General features: G+C 48.5%; 3 protein-coding genes across 4 annotated transcripts; 1 reads left to right on the top strand and 2 right to left on the bottom strand.

The window, feature by feature from the left end:
- Positions 1-122: 122 nt before the first annotated feature.
- On the bottom strand, positions 123-3,377 carry PSMB8 (proteasome 20S subunit beta 8). The gene is made up of 6 exons (XM_028509645.2): positions 2,945-3,377; positions 2,069-2,216; positions 1,799-1,910; positions 1,242-1,371; positions 661-865; positions 123-426 (listed from the first exon to the last, which is right to left on the bottom strand). Exons 1-6 carry the CDS (start codon positions 3,089-3,091, stop codon positions 338-340), a joined length of 831 nt encoding a protein of 276 aa, XP_028365446.1. The 5' UTR covers positions 3,092-3,377; the 3' UTR covers positions 123-337.
- Positions 3,378-4,339: 962 nt separating this feature from the next.
- Positions 4,340-12,221, bottom strand: TAP1 (transporter 1, ATP binding cassette subfamily B member). 2 transcript variants are annotated; one of them, XM_036023891.1, is made up of 11 exons: positions 12,125-12,221; positions 10,694-10,808; positions 10,427-10,557; positions 9,300-9,505; positions 8,648-8,845; positions 7,690-7,818; positions 7,346-7,534; positions 6,617-6,790; positions 6,202-6,364; positions 5,730-5,866; positions 4,340-4,943 (listed from the first exon to the last, which is right to left on the bottom strand). In XM_036023891.1, exons 2-11 carry the CDS (start codon positions 10,801-10,803, stop codon positions 4,731-4,733), a joined length of 1,650 nt encoding a protein of 549 aa, XP_035879784.1. In that variant the 5' UTR covers positions 10,804-10,808; positions 12,125-12,221; the 3' UTR covers positions 4,340-4,730. The 2 variants fall into 2 exon arrangements, with proteins under 2 accessions (XP_035879784.1, XP_028365866.1); XM_028510065.1 differs by lacking the exon at positions 12,125-12,221 and adding an exon at positions 11,287-12,094.
- A 177-nt stretch (positions 12,222-12,398) lies between these two features.
- Positions 12,399-17,155, top strand: PSMB9 (proteasome 20S subunit beta 9). Its single transcript, XM_028510393.2, has 6 exons — positions 12,399-12,543; positions 14,307-14,374; positions 15,089-15,220; positions 15,883-16,012; positions 16,258-16,399; positions 16,977-17,155. Exons 1-6 carry the CDS (start codon positions 12,484-12,486, stop codon positions 17,102-17,104), a joined length of 660 nt encoding a protein of 219 aa, XP_028366194.1. The 5' UTR covers positions 12,399-12,483; the 3' UTR covers positions 17,105-17,155.
- Positions 17,156-21,693: the final 4,538 nt, after the last annotated feature.

Consider the following 21,693-nt stretch of genomic DNA (forward strand, 5'->3'; position numbering starts at 1 on the left):
CCCAGGAGAAATATTTGGTGAGGCCCCATTTCTTAGGTAGGGGTTTGAGTCTGTCTTCTCAGGAAACGTTTTTCTTTATTTCCCGTTCCAACCACCAAGCCCACTCAGCCACAATACAGAGGTTGTTATAACCGTTTTTCCTTTATTGTGCTTAGTGGGGGGCACCCAGATGGTTGAGGTGGGGGGATGCTCTTTGAAACAGAGAACATGTGTGAGATAAACGTTGCTCCAACCCCTCTGGATGCAGGTTCCTTGTCTCTGGGCTCAGGTTGGGCCTCCCTTTCTCCTGGAGGCTAAGCTGGCTCAGGTTCCAGAGCCTGCCCAGCCGCCACCACTGTTACTGACTGGCCTCCCGGTACTGGTGCATCAAGTCACTGACATCTGTACTTTCCACCTTCACCCAGCCATCCTCCTTCATGTGGTACACTGTGGACAAATGAGAAAGAACATGGAGTCACCTTTCACTTCAGCAAGTTCTTATTAATGATGTTGTGTTTAAGGCCCTGACAAGAGCGCACACACCACAGCCTTTGTTACTGAGACTTCAGTGTCCCTCTTCCGACCCTGAAAACCTCCTCCCTGTCCCTCTGCCTCCCCCAGTCTCCCAACATCAAATCCCCCTTCCCCACCCGGGCTTGCCAGTGGGACCACTGGTCTTACTATTGACAACGCCTCCAGAATAGCTGTCTCGGTGGGTAGCATGAACAATAGCCCTACGGCCCAGGTCATAGGCCTCTTCAGGGCTAAGATTGGGCCGGTAGCCACTATCCATGACCCCATAGGCATAGCTGTTCCCACTACCAGTGGAGAACATTCTTCCAGAGAACCGAGTCCCATTTTCATCCACGTAGTAGAGTCCAGGACCCTAATGGATGCAAGAAGGGTACAGGTTGGAAACAGAGGGAGTTGCTGGTCACACACAGTTTCAAGTATGAATCACAAAAAGTAGACAAAAGAAGAAAAGTTTACCACAAGAATATTTGAGCTACGACAGGACTTTTGTAACAATCATAGAACTTTGGAAGGGGGGAGAATAAACTTCAAGTCAGCTAGTGTATCAAAAGGGACAAGCTTTTGAAACATCTGGATCCAGAAATGGCCATGGATATGCAGGGACAGCCTTATACCAATGACAGAGCACCCTAAGCACCACATACCTTACAGGGGAGGGAATGGGAATGTACAGTGGGGAACTAATCTCTCAACAATAGGGGGGCAATATGAGAAATGAGAGCACCCACCTTCTTGTCCCAGCCACAGATCATGCTGCCCATGGAGAGGCCCATGCCCCGGTACTGACACATCATGTTGGAGAGCAGTTTGGAGGCTGCTGACACTGAGATCCGCTCGCCATTTCGCAGATAATACAGCCTGGGTGAGGACAGGGTGGTGGGGGCAGAGGGCTTAGAGGTGGCAGAAGGTGAGGTCTGTGAGCTGCCTACTTGATGGGCAGGAAGTAATTAAGGAGATAAGCATTCTAAGGGAATGGCTTTGTAGGATCTAAGAATCAGGAAGAGATTTGAGATTTAAAGTATCTAAACCACATAAAGAATGTCTAGTAATGATACCACCCCACCAGGATTGATGGCAACAGTGCTAAATAATTGACAAATTATCTGGCTTATTGATAACACCAAGTGAGTTTGGGGGGAGGTTATCACCAAAAGGCTATTTTGAGCAAACCTACATTCGAGCTAATATTCTGAGTTAGCACAGGGGGAAAGGGTTAGCGGTTTGGAAGATCTAGGATCCAGAATCAACCAGTAGCCTTAGAAGGGGGAAGAGAGGCCCCACTTACCTGCACTCCTTCGCCAGCAGCCGCTCCCAGTACTGACAGTCCGCTGCACAGCCAGACATGGTGCCCAGCAGGTAAGGGTTAATCTCAATCACCTTTTTCACCCTTAAGGTGTCTGGAAGAAGATGGAGTTTTGAGAGAACAAGAATGACCCCACACCTTTCCCTGTGTGTCTTACTTCAATATTTGCTTCCATTCTGGTGCAGAAGTTGGGCCCCTGCTGAGAAGAGGGCCCAGCTCCCCAGAGTCGGCCTGCTGGGACAGGGCTCTCACCAATGTAATTCCCAGCGGAAGCCCGAGAATCCACAGCCACAATCACTCCATGTTGGAACTTGAAGGCGAGGGTGGTAGTGCCATGGGCCATCTCAATCTGAACGTTTCTTTCTCCATTCCCACCCAGAGACTGGAAGAATTCAGTGGGCTAGTCAGAGAGAAGAGGCAGAGAAAGGGGCAATGAAAACTTCTGATGCAAGAGGCTCCCAGAAAGGGTCTTAGAGTGTTCTGGTGAGGAGATACACAGCGATTCTCCCACCATGAGTAAATGGAATGGTTAATAACCCATCTCTACAAGGAAATGGCCCCAGGAGAAGGAAAAAAGAGGCATGTGACACCAATTGTTTCCAAAAGAAAATAAATGTTATCATAACTAAAACTTTTAAGGGTGACTTTAATAATTTTTAATAGGTCATCTAACCTTCACAAAACACATTTATCACTAGTATCCCTACTTTACTGAGGAGTCCCAAAATCTAGTCTGGGCGACTTGATCCCAGTCACCCAGTGAGTGACTTTTTAAGGCAAGGCTAACCGCCCATGTTTATAGGTTTTCCAAGGCACTGCACAGCCCCTGTATCATAGGACAGTCCCGTGAGAAAGGCTTCGTGCTTTGTGTGTGAGGCGGTCCGAAAGGAAAGCGCTCCTGTCTTTCCATGTGCGCACCCACGCACCTCTAACTTTGTCCTGATCCCACACCTCTAACCCTCAGATGGTCAGTCGCGAGTCCCACGTGGCCCCTTCCCTGTTCGTGGCTTTCCAAGGCTCAAGGATGGCCCGCTCCGCGTTTCCCCGCCTCTGGGCCGTCTCCAGACAGACCCTCGGTTCCTCCGCGCCCTCGCCGTGCCTCCCCCAGGGTTCTCTTACAGCCCTGACCTGCATTCCCCGGGGGAGGGCGAGCTCCGGAGATCGCATAGAGAAACTGTAGTGTCCTGGGTCCGAGCAATGCCGGCTTCCCCAAAGGGGGGAAGCCCAGTCCTCCGACTGTCCTCGGGGGGCTCCGCACACCGCCTGCAGCGCCATGATCGCCTAGCACCGGGAGATCTGCCCGCACCCGCTGGAGGAAGTGAAAGCGAAAGCCCTCAGCCTTAAGGGGAGGGAACCAGAATCCTTTCCACATCCCACTGACCTTTCCGAGAAGCTAGTGGGTGTCTGGGCACCAGGTATATTTTATTATATTGGGGATAAACTTCTCTGCTCCGCCTTCAGGAAGGCTGGGGAAACAATGGGTGATAGACTCACAAGAAATGAAGAGATGGAGCGGCTTCGAAAGCCCCCCTAGCGATGAGATTACCGTGAGAGACACCAACAGCTCGGGGCACCCTCTGGGAAGTTACGGAGTGGGTAGTGAAACAGTACAGGCAATGGGCCGTATCATCTAAAGATGTAGCCTCGACCAGAGGGCTGGATGTCAGCAAGAAAGAGGCTGCGAGCAGTTTCATGTCCGGGGTGGAGGAGGGGTGTTCACATGAGCATCATTTTTTAAAAGTGGGGGAGGTGTAGGAGTTAAGTGGAGGCACTGAGTCTTGAAGACAAGTCTTGAGGCAACATAATATACCGCCTGCGTGTGGGGGAAGGGGGCACCAAGGAGAGAGCGCAGACTCTACATCTTTCCACGTGGCCTTTCATACGGCTTCTCAGGGTTCAGCGGTCTCCCAAACTTGTAGCCACCCACAAGAACTGCCGTTTCTGCCCACACCTCCTAGCTTAATTCTTGCTTGATTGAGCAAAGCTGAGTTTAAAACTCAGAGCCCTCTAAACCCCGCCTCTCTTTGCAACCTGTACTGGCCTAATCTGCCCAGCAACTGTTACCGTCACAAACCATGGCCCTCCCTAATTGGAAGGGATTTTCTAGATAACCCTGGCCACTGTGCTGAGGCTTGCCAGACAGGTGCCACTTCGGTGGCGCTGCGGGTGGGACCCTATACGAAAGGACCTGAACAGCGAAGTGAAGCGCGAGGTCCTCCCCTCGCGCACTTGCGCTTCCTGTAACCGCGCTGGCCCTTACCTTCCACCTTAGAAAGGCCATGGCTGTGAGCGCTGCTGCTAGTACCTTAGAAGGCGCCATATCCCAGTCTGGCCCATCCTTGGGGGTGGGCATGGGGGGACTGGGAAGTGGAGGGGCAACCATAGGATACAGAACACTTAAGGGAAAAGATGGCTCACACCGGGCTGTGAAATACGGAGGATACTAAAGAGAAGACGCCAGGCTCCTGAAACGTGCGCTGCAGAAGTCAGTGAGTCATTTGGTGCGCTGAAAACGCAAGAAACCACAGTACAAAACACCAGTTTTATTATAAATACCAAAAACTCTACAAGGTACTTATGGGCCAGCATATATATGCCTTTGGTTTCATTGGCACTAGCTGATCTTTCCTTTCTTTATATTATAAATATTTTCAGAGTGCTATCCACACTGACCCTGGCTGTCCACCTAGTTATACTAAGGAATTAGTTATAAACCAGGTTTTCTTCCAGGGAATCTGTTTTTTCAAGAGGATCTTCAAGACAGGGTAATATTCATGGCAGAATTTCAAGTATCACCTAGAGGAGGTCATTTTAGGATGTCACTCCTGACAACTCTGCGACTCTGGTAAGATCTTTGTTCCCAAATTCTCCAGTATACAAAGGAGGAAAAAAGGAGAGGGCGATGAGAAGTCTTTCATTCTGGAGCACCTAACCCACCAGGAGCCTGCACCATCGTCCAGTAGCGTTTCCTGTTCATCATGAGCTGCTGGTGCGTTCCTGCCTCGCAGATGGTGCCTCCTTCCAGGAAGAGGATGTGGTCAGCCTTTTCCACCAAGCTGAGACATTGGGTGATGAGAAGCACAGACCTGGAGCACCGCTCAGGACTTTGATAGAGGAGCTGCTCCACCTGAGAAAGGACATGGACTCCGTCAGAGCTGGGGACCACTCCCCGCCCAGGGAGACATCTGTTTTTCCTGAGCCAGGACAGACCTCACCAGGATCACTGCCATTTGTGTCAACAGCCCCATGGGATGGGGGTCAAAGAAGACTCAGTTCTGAGTGTTTCTCTGTAAAATCTTTGATTTGTTAAGGACTTTACATGAGGGGGCAACGGTGGAATAAAAGTCAGAGTCCTAGGGTAAAACTAATAAGAAAAGAGAAAATAGTATTAAACAGTGTTTCTACCTATGGACTGGGAATTTTTATATTGTTTTAAAGAAATATAACTTAGTGGTAAAGGGCGTGAGCATTCAAGTTAGGCAGACTTGAATTTGGGTCCAGGATCTGCTACTCAACAGATGAATGCCATTAGACAGGTTATTCAACCTCTCTTAGCCTCCATTTCATCCTCTGCAGAAAGAGGATGGCAGCACCCAGCTCACTGCATTCACGATGAATAAACGAGTGAGACAGTGCATGCAATGGGCCCAGTAGCATGCCTGCAATGGTATAAACTCAGTTAATATTAATATTGATATTAGGATGTTTTTTCCTTACTTCTGGATTCAGAAATCCTGAGAATGCAGATACTTTCTTGTAACTGGTTTTACACATCTTGGGGAGAAGCTAATAGAAGCTGAGAATTGCAAGGACCAGTTTGAATAATTATGATGTTAATATAACTAACGTGACATGAGAGAAGGAAGGAAGGATGATTGGTGGGATACTGGCATTAAGAAGAGGACTGTCTCACCCATAACTGGTTGTTTGCATCCAGGGCACTGGTAGCATCGTCTAGGATGAGTACACGTGGTTTTCGGATCAATGCTCGAGCCAAGGCCACTGCCTGTCGCTGACCCCCTGATAGCTGGCTCCCAGCCTCGCCTACCTCTGCACAGACAAGAACCAAGGTGACAGCTGGATAACCACATGTAGACCCATTCTCTACTTATACACACACACATGCACACACGCCGAGGACTGCGCCACCCAAGACAAAATATGACAAAGAATCACGGAACAAGGAGTACGTGGATGCAGTTGGACACGGGAGACTCTGGGAAAGTGGGGGAGTTCTGAGGATGTGTGGATGCAGGAACCATGGGAACGAGATCTTAAAACTTCAAACTGATGTCAGTGGGATGAGAAGAACTGATGAATAAACACAAGACTACTGGAGTTCCAAGGTCCAGATGCCTGGGTGGTGACAAGAGTGGAGAGAGCACCTGTGCTGTAGCCCTGAGGGAGTCCAGAGATGAAACTGTGGGCCCTGGACTCCACTGCAGCAGCTATGACTTCCTCCATAGTTGGCTTCTGGATCAGGCCATAAGCGATATTTTCTTGGAAACTTCTTCCAAATAACACTGGTTCTTGTCCCACTGCAGCTACCTGGGAAAAAATATGATGAAGAGTCAAGGAACAAGGAATACTGGAGTAGCTGTATAGAAATTAGAGGCTCAAAATCTGCACTGGTATCTTACCACAAAATTACACACTCTCTCTCCTGACCACATTCCCATCTCCACCCAAGGTCTCCCCTCATTCCTTAACCCTCCTTTCAGAGTATTCAGTGAGTGCTTAGTGAGAATATTCTTCTTACTTGGTGCTCCCCACCCTTCCCCAGACCACCTTTCTGCTCACCTGTCGGTGCAGGTAGTGGTGTTCATATTGGGGCAGGGGCTTCCCATCCAGCAGCAGCTTCCCCTCAGTGGGCTGGTACAGATTCTGCAGCAGGGCGGCCACTGTGCTCTTCCCAGACCCATTGGGCCCCACCAGTGCCATCACCTCACCAGGACGCAGGGTGAACGTCAGCCCCTGGGTGCCAGAGGATCAATCACACAGTAAGAGGCAGCCTGAGGCCCCTAGACCTGAGGATGTCACTGTCTGTTACATCACATGATGTTTTACCACAGGGGGAAAAGGAGCAAAATGGGGAAATACAGTCACTCCTACTCTCCCACATGCACACAGTAGGGAAGAAAGATGAAGCTGAGACAGGAACAAAGACTAAGCACCACCATGCCACACACTTGCTATCAGGTACCATGAGAAAACAGGAAAAATTCACATTCAAAATCACAAAAGACAAGAAATAGGAATGATAGGAGGCTGGAGGCCAGATTTTGCTTTAGCAATTCCTTAGGATGTGAGAGCTTCCTCTCTGAGGGCCTCCTCTGCCATTCCCCTTAGAAACCCAAACTGGTTCTTCAATTTGGGGCAGTTTTATGGAATAGGTGATGCCCATCTTTGCCTTTGAGGGGCTAGGAAGGATCTCTCTGTATCTGGTTAAGCAGGCTGCAGTGAGAAAGACAGTTTAGGATGGTAGAGTGAAAGAGTGGGTGGTGGAATGCAAGGACTGGGAGGTTATACCTGCAGCACTGGGACATCTGGGCGATTGGGGTAGGCGAAGGAGACATCCTGGAACTGAACAAGACCCTCCAAGTTTGCAGGAGTCAACACACCATTGGCTGGGCAGCAAGGGATCCGGTCCATGTACTCAAATATTTTCTCTGAGGAGCCCACAGCCTTCAGCACACTGGGGTAGGTGGAGAGCAGTACCTGGAAGGGAGTCATGAATAGTGAGTGGCAGAGGCACCTAATCTAGTTGCCAGGGGTTATGTGATACGAGAAAGGTAAAGAATGGAAGGAGAGTGACACGGATGGTGATGGAAGAGAAGGAGGAGCACCAGGGAGTGAAACTGGAAGGAGCTCACCTCAACGGCTGAGGTGAACTGCATCTGGTAGAGGACAAATGTGACAAGGTTCCCACTGCTCACAACCCCACTTGTCACCAGCTGCCCGCCAATATAGAGGATTACCACCTTCAGCAGCATCCCTGAGATCTGTGGAGAAACCACAGAGAAAAGGGATTGTGGTAGAAATCTAATGAAGAAAGAACCAGAATCCTTAGCATTAAGGAGATATAAAGTTCCTTTCCCCCCAGTGATGGCAAGAGGCTCAGATGGAGGAAAGAATGAACCACAGGGACCCATGGAGTCTTATTCAATTACACATGATAGAAGTCATCGTTATCACCACCACCATCATTATTATCGCCTTGTTTGGGGAGCATTTTGCTCTTCAAAAAAGGCTTCCATGAATAATCTAACATTCATATCAAGAGCTCTATAAACAAGGTTAAGTGTATACCATTTTTTAAAGTGACAAAACAGTCTCAGAGAAGATAAGTTACAAGGCCATGGTCACAGAGTTAGTGAATGCGGCACCAAGCCGGGAACTTGTGAATGCTGGTCTAGTTCTTTTTTGAGGACATCACAGATGCCACCCCATCCTTGGCTCTGCTACTTCCATGGCTCTCACTAGCACATCCACACAGTCCCAGCATGAGGCAGGCCCAGATGTAGGAATTTGTGGCTTATTGAACAACCCCTGAGAAACAAGGGGAGGTACTAGGACTGGAAGACATGGCATCTTCCTAAAAGGGGGTTGGGTAGTTTTTGTCTATCACAGTGAGAGGAAGCCTTCTAGCCTAAAAAGGGAGCATGGGTCAGGAACACCGAGTAGGGTGATTGAGCCTCAGATTGCTAGGATGAGAACACTGAACCAACCATTGCCCAGGGGAAGAGGAGTGTGGAGCAGGGTCACAGAAAAGGGAATGGACCCAAGGCACCCTGGGAACAAGGGAAAGGGCATTCATCTCCAGGTGCTCACACTGGTAGTCCAGAGGTTAACTGCATAGGCCAGGGCCTCTTTCTGGTTGAGTGCCTTCATTTCCTGCTGTTTTTGCCTGAACTTCTGGGCCTCACCCTCCTCGTTGGCAAAGCTCCGGACCGTAGGCATAGCTGACAAAACTTCAATGGCCACCTGGCTGGACTTTGCCAGAGATTCCTGCACCTGTGCTGCCAGTACCTGTGGAGACAGACAAGAGATGCCACACAGGATTGGCAAACCACAAAGAAACTAGTACCTGGGTTACCTGGTTAAAGGTTTAAGGATGAGAAGAGGCAGAGGGGTAGGAGAGAAGTAAAAGAGACACAGATCTACCCCTTGGATAAAAAAGGGATCCAGAAGAGAAGAAAATGACTCGGGAGGTTGATGGCAGGGGTGGTGGGGGCAGTGGTGGGAATCATATTCTTGAGATTAGCTTAGCAATCATGTTCTTAAAGACCAGTTGTGGGCAGAAGTTAGAAGACACTGAGAATATGAAGAGCAACACTCCCACTGAGTGTGGGAACACAGACTACAGAGACAAGGAGTCCTGTGTCTCTGGGTGGAGAATCACTGAGGTGCCAGGAAAGAAATCTGAGAGGAACTGAGTGGGAGATGAGAGTCTGTGTAGGTTGAGGCAACTCCCTGGACATACCTGGTACCACTTCCCCAGCTTCTCAGGCAGGAGGAAAAGCAGAGGCAAGGCAACTAGGGTGACGACGGTGAGGGACAGTGATCCCCAGAGCATGAGCCCCAAGAGACACAGCCCCCGCACCAGGTACCACAGCAATAGGCTCAGCTTCTCACTCAGAGACTCGCTCAGGGTGGACGTATCCTCTGTTATCCGAGATGTGATGGCTCCTGCGAGGGGTTGGGGAAAACACAGTGGAGTGACTGAGGGTCTCAGAGGAATGAGAGGGACTGGCAGTGAGCCAGGATGCCAGGGGGAGGGGTGTCAACATGGATTTCTAAGGGGGATGGGGAAAAGAAAGTCGGGGATACAGGGAAGTTCTAAGATTCCAATACAGGGAGAGTGTGTTAGAGTGGGAAAGTCTGGCTAAAAGCCTTCATTTAACTATACAGAAACTGACACCCATGTAAACTCCCACTTCTAGGAAGATTTGTGTTCCTTGAACTTGTGCATCCCCCTCTGCACACATAGGCTGTGATAGCTTAAGTTGATCATGTGACAGAGCTGGAGAAAAAGGAGGGTCCTGCTGGAGAGCAGTCCAGGACCTGTGATGCTGATGACTTCTACCGAATAAGACTACATGGGCCTCTATGGTTCACTCCTCCTTTCTACTTATTGAGCCTCCCGCTGTATGCAGGCAGAAAGAGACTTTTTATTTCTGTAATGCTAAGAATTCTGGTTCTCTGCACCCCTGTTAGATTTCTACCAAGCACTGAATTAGAAATCAAAAAATGGGTTTGGTCCCGAAGTTCATCTCTAACCATATGTGACCATGCACATTTCAGCATTTAGAGTCTAGGCCTCAGTTTCCTTTTCTGTAAAATGAGGAACTTGGGCTCTGTGATCTCAAAACTTCCAGGGTTGCCAATTCTTCTAAATACACATGTAGTGGTAAATTTATGTAAAAGTCTTGGGTGGAAAACCAGTTTTTTTCTGAAGGCAAAGAGTGCAATGTTGTGCCCTAGAGGTACACCAGGAATAAGAAATGACAACCTCTATGTGTGAGAGGGAGATCAAGGCTGTAAGTAAAAGGGGACCCATGGGGATATAACTAATATGCAGATGTATAAAAAAGGAGTTCCAGGAGAAACCTGTTTGGTTCTGTTGGAAAAACTCTGTTTCCTGGCGGAGGACGGCACCGAACACCTCGCTCTGCAAGCGGCTGTGCACGTGGCCCATGGTGCAGTTGTAGATCCCATCACTCAGGAACTCCAGCACTGCACTAGAGAGAGACAGAGACAGAAGGTGGAGGGTCAGGGCGTGTTCGAGGAGCAGGGAGAAGGTTCCCACAGAAGTATACTTCGGAGGGCACTTTTTCAGAGTCCCCCATTTTCAGCCTTCCCCCGCGGGCCGCAGACCTGGCTATGGTGAGAATGCACATGAGAGTTATGTTTTGAGTGAAGGCAGCGTCTGTCCCATCTTGTAGAATCCAATCAGTGAGGCGGCCGGTGAAGAATGGAATGGCCATCTCGCCTGGGGAGGGAGAGGAGAGACGTGTCAGTCACAAAGATCAAGTCTCAGGTCAGCCAGGATCAGTCTGCCCCAGCGCAGCCCTCTTCCACCCCTCACGCATGTCGGGGAGGGCGGCGCAGGAACAACACAGAGAGCAGAACCCTGCGCCTGAACAGGCCTCCCTGGAACTCGCAGTCCTGGGGCCCCGTCAGACCCTTACGAGTTGAATTAGGAAGCCTAGAGGTCATGGAGCAAGATGCACGTGTATGGAAGACGCTGCCCGAGAGGAAAGGCCCTGCCCCGGGCCGTCCAATGAAGCAGTGCCTGGAGTCCTGACTCCTGACTCCCGCCCTGTCCGGAGCTGGCATCCTCAACGCCGGAGCTGGGTCGTCTTCCCCCGATCCACATTTCCCAGAACTCACTAACCTATCTCACTGACCATGCCTCTTGATTCCTGCCCAGTCCCCTAGCGCGCGTCCCTCTCCCCTGAATCCCTTACCAAGACAGGAGAGGATCAATAGGACCAGAAAGGGCGGAAGGCGGCGTATCTCTGAGCCCAGGCAGCCTAGAAGCCGACGCACAACGTCTCCTGAACTGCCGCGGCATCCCCGCACCCAAAGGCTCCTAAGTTTAAGCCACAGGGCAGCTGCGGGCAGTGCCGCCGCATAGCTTAGGGCGAAGACGTCGAGGCGACTTCCCCAGTGCAGTAGCCCGGTGCTGTCGGCGTCCCTGGGGCCTCTCCACGAGCTCAGTTCACGGAACAAGGCAAGTCCCGGCAGGGCCAAGCCCAAAGCCGCCGCCAGTGGCTCCAAAGAAGGCAGCCATCCCTGGACTCCTCTGCTTTCACTCTTGGTGCCAGCTGTGGCCCCGAGGACCCCACGGGCCCCCAGCCACAGCCCAGCCCAGCGGCTCAGGCCCACCACCCAGACCCGGAGCAGCGGCAAAGCGGCGGGCACCAGCAGGGACGATACTCTGGGCAGCGCCGGCCGGAGCAGCACCCAGTCGGCGAGAAGCAGCAGGGCTGCCCCCAGCCACGCGAGGGAAGCTCGAGAGAGGCAGAGGCACCCGCACGGAGCGGGGGACCCTGAGCTAGCCATTGCGCGCCGGGATCCCGCCGGGCCCGGGACTCTCTGCGGTCCGGGCTGGACTGGAGTCTCGCTGTGCTGCCAGAGTCCCCTCCCGGGCGCGCGGGACTGGCGTGGGAGAAGGGCGGGCCGGGGCGCTGCTCCCGGAAAGTCCCGGGAACCGGCTCAGCCTAGTGGCGCTGGCTAGAAGCGGGCGGTTTAGGGGAAAGTGAAAATGAAAGCGCCTTGGGCTCCCTAGGCCCGCCCACTTACCGACGTGCCAGCCCAGACTATCTTGAGAAAGGGCGTGGAAATCAGACCTGAGGTTCTGAGGAGCAGCGTCGGTCCTCTCCCTTCTCCATCACTCACACCCGCCCCTCCTCCTTTCCTGGCTGCCTCTAGCTAATCCACTTGTCCAGACTTTCCTACCCCAGCCTCAGGGCGGGGCTCTTTGGTCACCAGTCTCCAGGCAGATCTGCCCCACACGGGTTAGCGCCTAGGTGCGAGCCACAAGGAGAGGACTTTAGCGCCCCCTGGCGGGCGTGGCGAAGGGGCGGAGCTGCAGGCTGCTCGCTGCTCACAGTCCCAGGTCAGAATTCAGTGCCCCTGGCAGCGAGCAGTGCGGCGCCGTGATGCTGCGGGCGGGACCACCAACGGGGGATTTACCCCGGGCCGGAGAAGTCCACACTGGGGTAATCAGTCTGGGCTTGAGAGTTAGCAGAAGGGTGGAGGAGGTGGAGCGACTGGGGGCTCTGGAAGCACCAAGGAGTGAATGCGGAGACTAACAACAGTGAGGAGGTAGCTTGTAGTCCTCAGTGCCCCAGTCACCGCAATGAATATAGGGCATTTGTGTTCCGAAGGGGATCATCTAGGGGCCCCCGAGGGGCCTGGGCCCGCGAGGCTGGTGGAGAAGGGGGTGCTTTGGCTCTTAGCTGGAAGCTCTAAAGCGCTTTCGCTTTCACTCTAGCTAGAAAAAGGGGTGGTTAAACCTAGGCAGAGGATTAGAGACGGTTCAAGGAGATAAGGAAATGGTGCCCCGGGTGAAATAGGACAGCATTTGGGAGAGGGTAATACGGGCACTGAATGAGAAGGGCCAACTCATCACGCAGACTTTTGATAAACTGGCACCTGGGTAATCAGGGCCCCAGCACTGGTAATGGGGGTTCCATGTGAGACGGTGGTGCTCTTTTCCAGCTTGGCCCAGAAGGGTGCCAGCTCCCATCCCTGCCCACTGCTCTGCACGTGCCGAGGACTTTGCCGGAGGGGTGGGGGATGGCAGCCCCACGCTGGCTGGCTTCTGCTCCCAGACTACTGCCACCGCCTTCTCTTGGGGGCACTTTGTTACAGAGGATTAACCCTGAGGGTGTGGTTGCCCCTGTCCTCTGGGCCTCTATTCAGTAAATCAGTAGGTAAATCAGTGTTCAGGAAAACACTGCTTGGACAGTAGACAGTATCCCTGAGGGCCAGAGTAATTTACGGAGTGGTGAGAAATTAGAAAACCTCCCATTGCTGCCAATGGGCTGTAGAAAGTAGGAAATAGAAGCCCATCAGGACATGGCAGTTAGACCTAGATTCTAGTCTCAGGTCTGCTATTAATTATGTGACCTTGGACAAGTCACTTACCTTCTCTGACTCAGTTTCTCATTTGAACCGGGGATCTTTAAGGCTTTTTCCAACTCAATGAAAGTGGGAAAAGTGTACCTTTATCCTCCTTTACACTTCCATAATTTCTTTTCTTGACCTGGAAAAGTCAGCTCAAACTCTTCAAATCATTTCTTGGTACAGATCTCTTCTGACTGCTGAGTATCTGTTTACCTCTTCGTCAGAAATCCTTGAATGAAATCTTTGTTTTCAACTGCCTCATGTGCTTTCCTGCTTTCCTCCTTCCTTAAGACACTGCCCTGCTGACCGAGGCCCCCCTCAATGCTTTCCTGTGTTCATTAAACTGACGGGCTCAATCCTAATTAAGGAGGGTGTGGGTGGAGGGTTCTGGGCCCAATATAGACCTGAACTTGTTTCCAAGGTCACAGTAGTTGCTCTGTCGGGTCTGTACCACATCTGCACACATACAAGCACATGTGGAGATTGTAATTCACTTGTGGGGCTGCCTCACTGGTGCTTGGAAGGGCCCCCTGAACCAGACTTCTGCCTCTAGGAGCCTCACCCCCACCTCTCTCTTTGCAGTGGGAAGGATTCCACTCGGAAGGTTGGGGCATACGCTGCAGTCCCTCCTGTGCTGCACCATGGCCAGGCTGTGGCACTCCCTTGCAGCCAGGAGGGACAATGGAGAAAATGGGAAGATGGAGAAAAGTCCTATACTGGGAGTCAGATCTGGCCTGAATAAATGTGTGACCTTGAGCCAGTCCCCTCCCCTCTCTGGGAATGTCCCCTCACCTCTGACCTGAGGGAATCAGGGCTCTTCTTACTCTGACATCCATTCTCTGTGTCTCTGCAGACAACCATTATGGCAGTAGAGTTCCATGGAGGTGTTGTGGTGGGTTCTGATTCTCGGGTGTCTGCAGGGTAAGTATCAGTGAAGGTATATGCTTTGGAAAGAAGCTAAGGGCCCCAAATATGCAGTTTTTTACCCATTCATGAAGAGCATGTTGAACTAGAACTCTGGAGAAATGGAGTTAACCTTTCAGAAAGGTCACTATAATAAGATATTGGGTGGGTGGGTACTTGGGTCTCTGAATTCACGGAGGAGAGCCAGGACCTGAATGCTGTGTGGCCTGTCCCTGGAGGGAACAGGGTCTGAGAAAGGGATACAGATAGAGACCTGAGGGACCCGCTATCCATCTATATTTAGAGATAGAAAAGATGGTTCTGACAAGCAGGTATCCTGGTTTCTCATCTGTCACATGTTGAACTAATTGTGTCTTTCTCCCTCCTTGCCAGTTTCTTCACATGAAAAATGAATATGATATTAAAGCAATATTACTTTATGTTCCATAGAACACATAACTTCCTCAGGATGGTTAACAGTAAAGAAAAATTGATAAGAGTAGCATTATTCTTAACTTAGTATTTTTTATCTTATAAAATCTAAGCCTGAACATAAGTGTAATTTTGATTACTTGCAGTGGTTCATTTACTTGAGATGATGTTTGGCTTCCTGCTTTAATCCAAACATTAAATTGCATGCACTCTGTGCTGTTCTCCTGTCAAATAAATTTGGGAAACACTGGACGCTCTCCTGAAACTCTAATGTCGATGATTGTTAACTCCTCTCTACAGACAGGCCGTGGTGAACCGGGTGTTTGACAAGCTGTCCCCTTTACACGATCGCATCTACTGTGCGCTCTCTGGTTCAGCTGCCGACGCCCAGGCTGTGGCCGACATGGCTGCCTACCAGCTGGAGCTCCATGGGTATGAAGCTTTGGGGTCCTCACACTACCTCTGCTAGAGCTCCCCCAACCAGTGGACCCCCATACAGTGAGTGCCCTGTTCCAGGAGCACTGCACTGGAAACTTAAAGAAAAATTCTGGTTTTAACTTCTGCTTTTATTAACTTTTAACTGGCACTTGCATGTCTCCGGGATGATTCCCACATCCATAAAGTGGAGATAATAGTACCTACCCAACTCACCAGATAGTTATTTTGAGAATCATATGATAGATGTGAAGGCAGTTTGAAAACTGTACATCACTATCCTAATATAAATAATGAGGGAGAAAATGATGATATGGCTCATGTATCATGTCACCCTATGGGAAACCAAGGCCACTGGGGTGGAAGTAATGCTTATCTGCTTTTACCCACAAGGACAGGGCTCTGGTAGCCCAGAGAGTCATATCACTGGGCAGGGAGCAAGTGGTGGGTGGAACAAGGTAAAGGAGGGGAACGGCTGAAATCTTCTTACCAGTTGGTGGTGTGGTTTGATTCCCCTGCACATGTGGGAGGGGAGCTGGAGTTTGACCCCTATTGCAGCTACAGGTTTCAGGTGTCACTTGGCAAGGCAGATGATAATGGCACACAAGGGTAGAACAGCAGGAAATTATATTGACCCTTCTTTCTAACATTTCCTTCAGGATGGAACTGGAAGAACCTCCGCTTGTTCTCGCTGCTGCAAACGTGGTGAGAAATATCAGCTACAAATACCGGGAGGATCTGTCTGCACATCTCATGGTAGCTGGCTGGGACCAACGCGAAGGTGGCCAGGTGAGTCTCTCCCAGTGCACTCTTTCCCTTGGGATTCCCCACTCCCCTTGAGAGGGAGCTGAAGGTCATTTGTCCGTCTAGCATTGAGTTCCAAAGACTCTGCCTCTAAAAACATGGGGCAGTCTGCACTGATGGGGGTATGAGATACTGATGCTTCACTGCAAACCATGGAGACCACCTGCTTGTCTCAGTGGCAAGAAGAGGATTGGTGCTTCTTTAGTCTGACTTGAGGATGCCTACCCCAGGTATATGGAACCCTGGACGGAATGCTGACTCGACAGCCCTTTGCAATTGGTGGCTCTGGGAGCACCTATATCTATGGTTATGTGGATGCAGCATATAAACCAGGCATGTCTCCTGAGGAGTGCAGGCGCTTCACCACAGATGGTAATTAACCGAGTGAAAGGGTACCGGGGGAGGGGTTTTAACGTGGGAAGGATGTAGAGTAGGAGGAACAGGAAGAGGAATATGTCGGGTGACCATTTAATTTAATGTCCAAACTGGGACACTTTTGAAAGTGAAAGGGGGCAGGACAAATGCTAAACTATATAGATGGGACTTCAGGACAAAGTTCTGTGTGCACCAAATTAAGATAAGTGGTTACTATAAGAACCAGTGGTGTGCTGGAGCTGTCTTGGGCTAGCTCATGAAAGCCAACTGTCAAATATTCAAGGATTTGGGAGCTTCTGCTTAAGCTATTTATAGCTTGAAATGGATCGTGGTAGGAATATTGAGACCATGGACATTCAGAGATATTTCATATAAGGTGGGATTTGGATTTTTTTTGCTTTTTTTGTTTTACTTTTAAGTTGGTTTATTAACACACCACCTAATATGCCTCTCTAGGAGATGGGTTTTGAGGTCAGGAGGTGGTAGTAGGCATATGGACAGGAGGGGAAGGAAATGACCTTTGAAGTTGAGCCATTCTCTCTCTCCCTCTCTCTCCAACTTTAATCCTCTGCAGCTATTACTCTGGCCATGGGCCGGGATGGCTCTAGTGGGGGTGTCATATACCTGGCCACTATTACAGCTGCTGGTGTGGACCATCGAGTGATCCTGGGCAATGAGCTGCCGAAATTCTATGATGAGTGAATCTTCCTCAGATGCCTCTCCTTATTTTGTAATAAACTCTCCAATAAGTGACCTAGCCTGGTTAATGGGAAATGGGTATTCAGAGAAATGAAGCTTAGGGGAGGGGCTCCTTCCACCCCAGGTGTCAGCATACCCCTTTTATCCTTTTGTCCCCAGGTCTAAAACGTCTTTCCCAGGAAAAGAAGGGTGGGGAGTGTACCAGAAAGAGCCTCATACATGGCAGGTCATCGTGTACTGAGTGATATTGAAACAATATCAATAAAAATTCATTCTGACACCCCAAGGATGAGGGTGGAAGTTGAAGAGTAGGGATTCATCCCTTTAAGGCTAATTTTCAAGCCTTAAATTAGGCCAGCGATTTTCAAGTGGTGTGCCACAGCAACCAGTGTGTGGCAAGAGTTTTTAAAACATGCACTATCTCCCCATTTTAGTCAGGGGCATGGACCTCTTTTTCCTTAGATTGTCAAATTTAAAAAATGGCAACAGCCAACACAACAGTAACCATTAGGTGTGAATGAATCAAAGTTATACTATTTTTTGTCAGATCAGGAAAAATATATTTTTCGGTGTGCCACAGAATTTTGGTAATTGGTTTATATGTGCCATGAGGTGAACAAGACTGAAAACCGCTGGCCTAGCCTGAGAGGTAGATAAGACAGCGACACACATGAGAGGTCACTAAGGACACCAGCAGCCTCACCCGGAAAAGACTTTCTTTCATAATGCATTCATTTACACTAGATCTCAGCACATGATAAATGCTTAGACTTTCTTAAAAAGCATTTCAAGCCCTGGCTGGCATAGCTCAGTAGATTGAGCACAGGCTGCGAACCAAAACATCGCAGTTTCAATTCCCAGTCAGGGCACATGCCTAGGTTGTGGACCACGTGCCCAGTGGGGGCCATGTGAGAGGCAACCACACATTGATGTTTCTCTCTTTCTCTTTCTCCCTCCCTTCCTCTCTCTAAAAATAAATAAATAAAATATTTTTTAAAAAGCATTTCAAAGGGGCACTTGTGAATTTCAAATGACAATAACAACCAAACAAATCTATATTTATTAAACCAGCCATTTGCTAAATGCTTATAAATTTTATCTCTTAGAACCCAAACAAAAAAGCCTGTATGGTGTCAGCTGATGGTTGTTGGAGCCAATTCAACGCCAATAGGAACTCTCAGCTGGGGTGCGGTGAAGGATATTTTATTCAGTGCAAACAGCTCACTGACGGTACAGCACAGCTGTGGAACTGCTCAGTTGTGATACAGCATGGCTGGGAAGCCACCCTGGGGCTAGGCCTCTCTCCAGCTAGTCAGCTCAGCTCTGTCCTGGTCCAGTCAACCCTGTCCTGGTCTTCTCTGGGGAAACAGACTTCAGTCTTGGGTGGGAAGGGGAGCTGCTTTATATTGACACCAAGTCCCACCTGGCCCCTAGTCCCAGACTAGTCCATCCTCATGCAAATAAGAACTCCAAATCATTAAAATTTGATTCGTCTAAAAGACACTGTACTGATTGGTCAGAATAGAGCCACTCTGATTGGTCAGAGCTGTGCAGCTCCAATTGGACAGGAAAAACCTCAGTTCTTTTGGTTGAAACAGGATTCCAGGGACTCCTTTATAAGGGCTGGCTCAGATGGCAGGAAGACAGTGTAGGCCTCTTCCTGAAGTGCATTTTGTGCAGAGGTCCCTCTGCAGAAAGCCTACTAGGCATTGCTTTTTTTTTTTTTTTAATTTGAGCCCAGTTAGCCACCAGGAGCCCTTCTTAGTAGGTGTCTTTTTTCTCAGGGTTCACAATAGGTCCTACTACTACTTCTGTTTAAGGACAGATTGGGGCTTAGAAAGAGCAAGTCACTTGACCAAAGTCATAGCAAGTTCAAAAGCTGCAATCTGCCTTTCCTCCCAGTACATAAAGCTTCCCATTCCCTCAGGCTTCATATATCATCTCCTCCTTGAAATCAGCAATTAGCCAAGCACATTAGTTACCACTTAGGAAACTAAAGTTGTTACCAGATGCTTGAGTTAACTGTATTAAAGAAGCCGAGTTCTGGTCCTATCTTTGCTGTGCACTTCCTGAGTGACAGCACAAATTATTTCCCGCTGGGGCCTTCATTGCCTCTTCTGTCAAATGAAATTGTTGAGTGACTTCTACTGCGGTTTACTGCTTTGACATTCAATGCCAGCTTGCTACTAAGTGAGCAGTGAAGAGATACGAGAGGACTTACAAATCTTAGTAGGCCCCCTCAGAAGCTCTGTCTGCTTATCTTTCTGGACCTCAGGCTAAACATACAAATTCAAATTACCCTAAAAACAGTCTTATGCCCTTGACGGGAGGATATAAAATTACTAGATCCTTGAGTTCTTTCTAGCCATGATATTTAATTTATTTTAAAGTTTAAAATGATAGTTTAGAAGCCCACGTCACCTAGTGATCACAACTAGGATCTGGAGAGCAGACAAAATCAAGTACTAAAGGACTCTGAAAAAGAAACCAAAGCAGATTGTGAAGAGTCAACATTTGAAAAGCCAACTTCCTGGGGTGGCTTTCAATTGTTTTTCCTCTTTCTTCTCATGGTCTCCAGTGAGAGCTGCAGTGCAGAACCAGGAGACATCCCTTGCTCTGGCCAAAGGAAATGAGAAAACGGATCCTGTGGGTGGGAGAGGGTAGGGGAACCTCCAAAACAGGAGTGGGAAGAAGGGGAGTCCCTCACTCATGAGATATGAACCTCGTGAGCACCGGTGACCACTGAGCTGCACAAGCCTGTGACATGCCCGAAACACCACAGCAAAGACTTAGACCTTTTAAAAGCAGAAGGCTGTCTTTTTCTTTATTGGCCAATAAATTATGTTCTTATGCCCCTTGTTCCAAAAAGGGCTTATAGCAACTTACAGAGACAGACACAATTTAAAAAGAAGAAAGAGCCCTGGCTGGTGTGGCTCAGTGGATTGAGCTCCAGCCTGCGAACCAGGGGGGTATCAGTTTGATTCCCAGTCAGGGCACATGCCTGGGTTGCAGGGCCGGATCCTCGGTCTGGGGGAGTGCTGTGTGGGTGCGAGAGGCAGCGCATCGATGTTTTTCTCCTTCTCTTTCTGCCTCCCTTCCACCCTCTCTAAAAAGAAATGAATACAATCTTTAAAAAAAAAAGAAGAGAAAAAGAAATTGGAACAAAGAAAAACAAAGTTTAGAAATAAGCGAAGCCAAACAGACTCATGAGTAATCGAGTAAAAGTGATGTTGCACAAAATGCCAAGAAACCAAGAAGGGGGAGGCTTAATATTAGTATTAAACATGCTATTAAGGAGGTAATTTTATTGGTCCTGGCTGGGTAGCTCAGTTGATTAGAACCTTGTCCTTGTAGGCCAAGGCTGCAGGTACCATCCCCAGTCAGGGCAAGTACAAGAATCAACCAATGAGTGCATGGATAATTATTACAAAAGAAAAGAAAAGAAAAGAAAAGAAAAGAAAAGAAAAGAAAAGAAAAGAAAAGAAAAGAAAAGAAAAGAAAAGAAAAGAAAAGAAAAAAGAAAAGAAAGGGAAGGGAAGGGAAGGGAAGGAGGGAAGGGAAAAGAAAAGAAAAGAAAAGAAAAGAAAAGAAAAGAAAAGAGAAGAAAAGGAAAGAAAAGAAAAGAAAAGAAAAGAAAAGAAGCCAAGGGTTAAAACTAATATACATCATACATATTTTTTTTAAAAGTGTGTGTTGGAACTGTCTTATACTGGGTAATAAGAGCAGATTGTAAAGTACTCATGAATTTTGAAAGGAAGCTGTTAAGCAGTGGCAGGTGGACCTTGACCGTGGTGAAAAAATTATGCCACAGAAACCAGCAATGCTACCAGTCAGAGCTTCCCCACCCAGAGAGCCAGATTACCAGGACACACACTTATCAGCCAGCTATAGATGGGTAGGAACCAACTGGCTCTGAGCCACAGGGTAGTGAAAGCAAAGAAAGAAATGAAATTAGGTACAAGATTCAAAAGATTCATTAAGAAATGAAAAGCCATAAAAACATAAAATTTTTCAAGTCACAGATTTACTGAAATAGAATATACACTAGGCCACATAGAAAACTCCAATAAATTCCAAAGTGTTTGCATCCTTGAAAATACCCACATTCTGTGGTCAGACTGTATATAAAATCAGAACTTAAGAACAAAAGGATACTTGATGTTCTCATGGTATGCAAACTAAGAAAAATGGATAAATTACATGGATTTTAAAAGCAATCATAAAGGAAGTTAACTCATTTAGAACAAGGTAGTAAAAATGTGATATATCAAACTTTGATACATAACAGCTAAACATGGTTAAAATAGTACTTAGAACTTTATAGCTTCAAATATACATTTATTAGAATAAGCAAACTTAAAAGTAAATAACCTAAAAATTCTTCTAAAAATCTAGAATAAGGGCAATTGAGCAAACCTAAAGAAATAAGAGGGAAATTATAAGGATAAGAATAGAAAGCAATTCAATAGAGAACAAAACTATGTAGTAAAGACTCACAAAACCCAAAGATGCTTCTTAAAAATTATTTGTGAGATATTCAGACTTAGAACCAGATGGACCATGAATAAAGGAGTGAAAGGAATGAATAAACA

The sequence above is a fragment of the Phyllostomus discolor genome, chromosome 4, assembly GCF_004126475.2.
Source record: "Phyllostomus discolor isolate MPI-MPIP mPhyDis1 chromosome 4, mPhyDis1.pri.v3, whole genome shotgun sequence".
Lineage (NCBI taxonomy): Eukaryota > Metazoa > Chordata > Mammalia > Chiroptera > Phyllostomidae > Phyllostomus > Phyllostomus discolor.

What these genes read in the sequence shown, in the direction of transcription:
- PSMB8 (XM_028509645.2), bottom strand. Translation starts at nt 3,091, where the DNA reads ATGGCGCTGCAGGCGGTGTGCGGAGCCCCCCGAGGACAGTCGGAGGAC. An exon ending in CCCTCCCCCGGGGAATGCAG is followed by an intron (nt 2,217 to 2,944) that starts GTCAGGGCTGTA and finishes CTCTCTGACTAG; the next exon opens with CCCACTGAATTCTTCCAGTC. An exon ending in TTCCGCTGGGAATTACATTG is followed by an intron (nt 1,911 to 2,068) that starts GTGAGAGCCCTG and finishes ATCTTCTTCCAG; the next exon opens with ACACCTTAAGGGTGAAAAAG.
- TAP1 (XM_028510065.1), bottom strand. Translation starts at nt 11,884, where the DNA reads ATGGCTAGCTCAGGGTCCCCCGCTCCGTGCGGGTGCCTCTGCCTCTCT. An exon ending in ATTGATCCTCTCCTGTCTTG is followed by an intron (nt 10,809 to 11,286) that starts GTAAGGGATTCA and finishes CTCCCTCCCCAG; the next exon opens with GCGAGATGGCCATTCCATTC. An exon ending in CCCTCAGGGCTACAGCACAG is followed by an intron (nt 5,867 to 6,201) that starts GTGCTCTCTCCA and finishes TTGTCTGTGCAG; the next exon opens with AGGTAGGCGAGGCTGGGAGC.
- PSMB9 (XM_028510393.2), top strand. Translation starts at nt 12,484, where the DNA reads ATGCTGCGGGCGGGACCACCAACGGGGGATTTACCCCGGGCCGGAGAA. An exon ending in GATTCTCGGGTGTCTGCAGG is followed by an intron (nt 14,375 to 15,088) that starts GTAAGTATCAGT and finishes TCCTCTCTACAG; the next exon opens with ACAGGCCGTGGTGAACCGGG. An exon ending in TACCAGCTGGAGCTCCATGG is followed by an intron (nt 15,221 to 15,882) that starts GTATGAAGCTTT and finishes CATTTCCTTCAG; the next exon opens with GATGGAACTGGAAGAACCTC.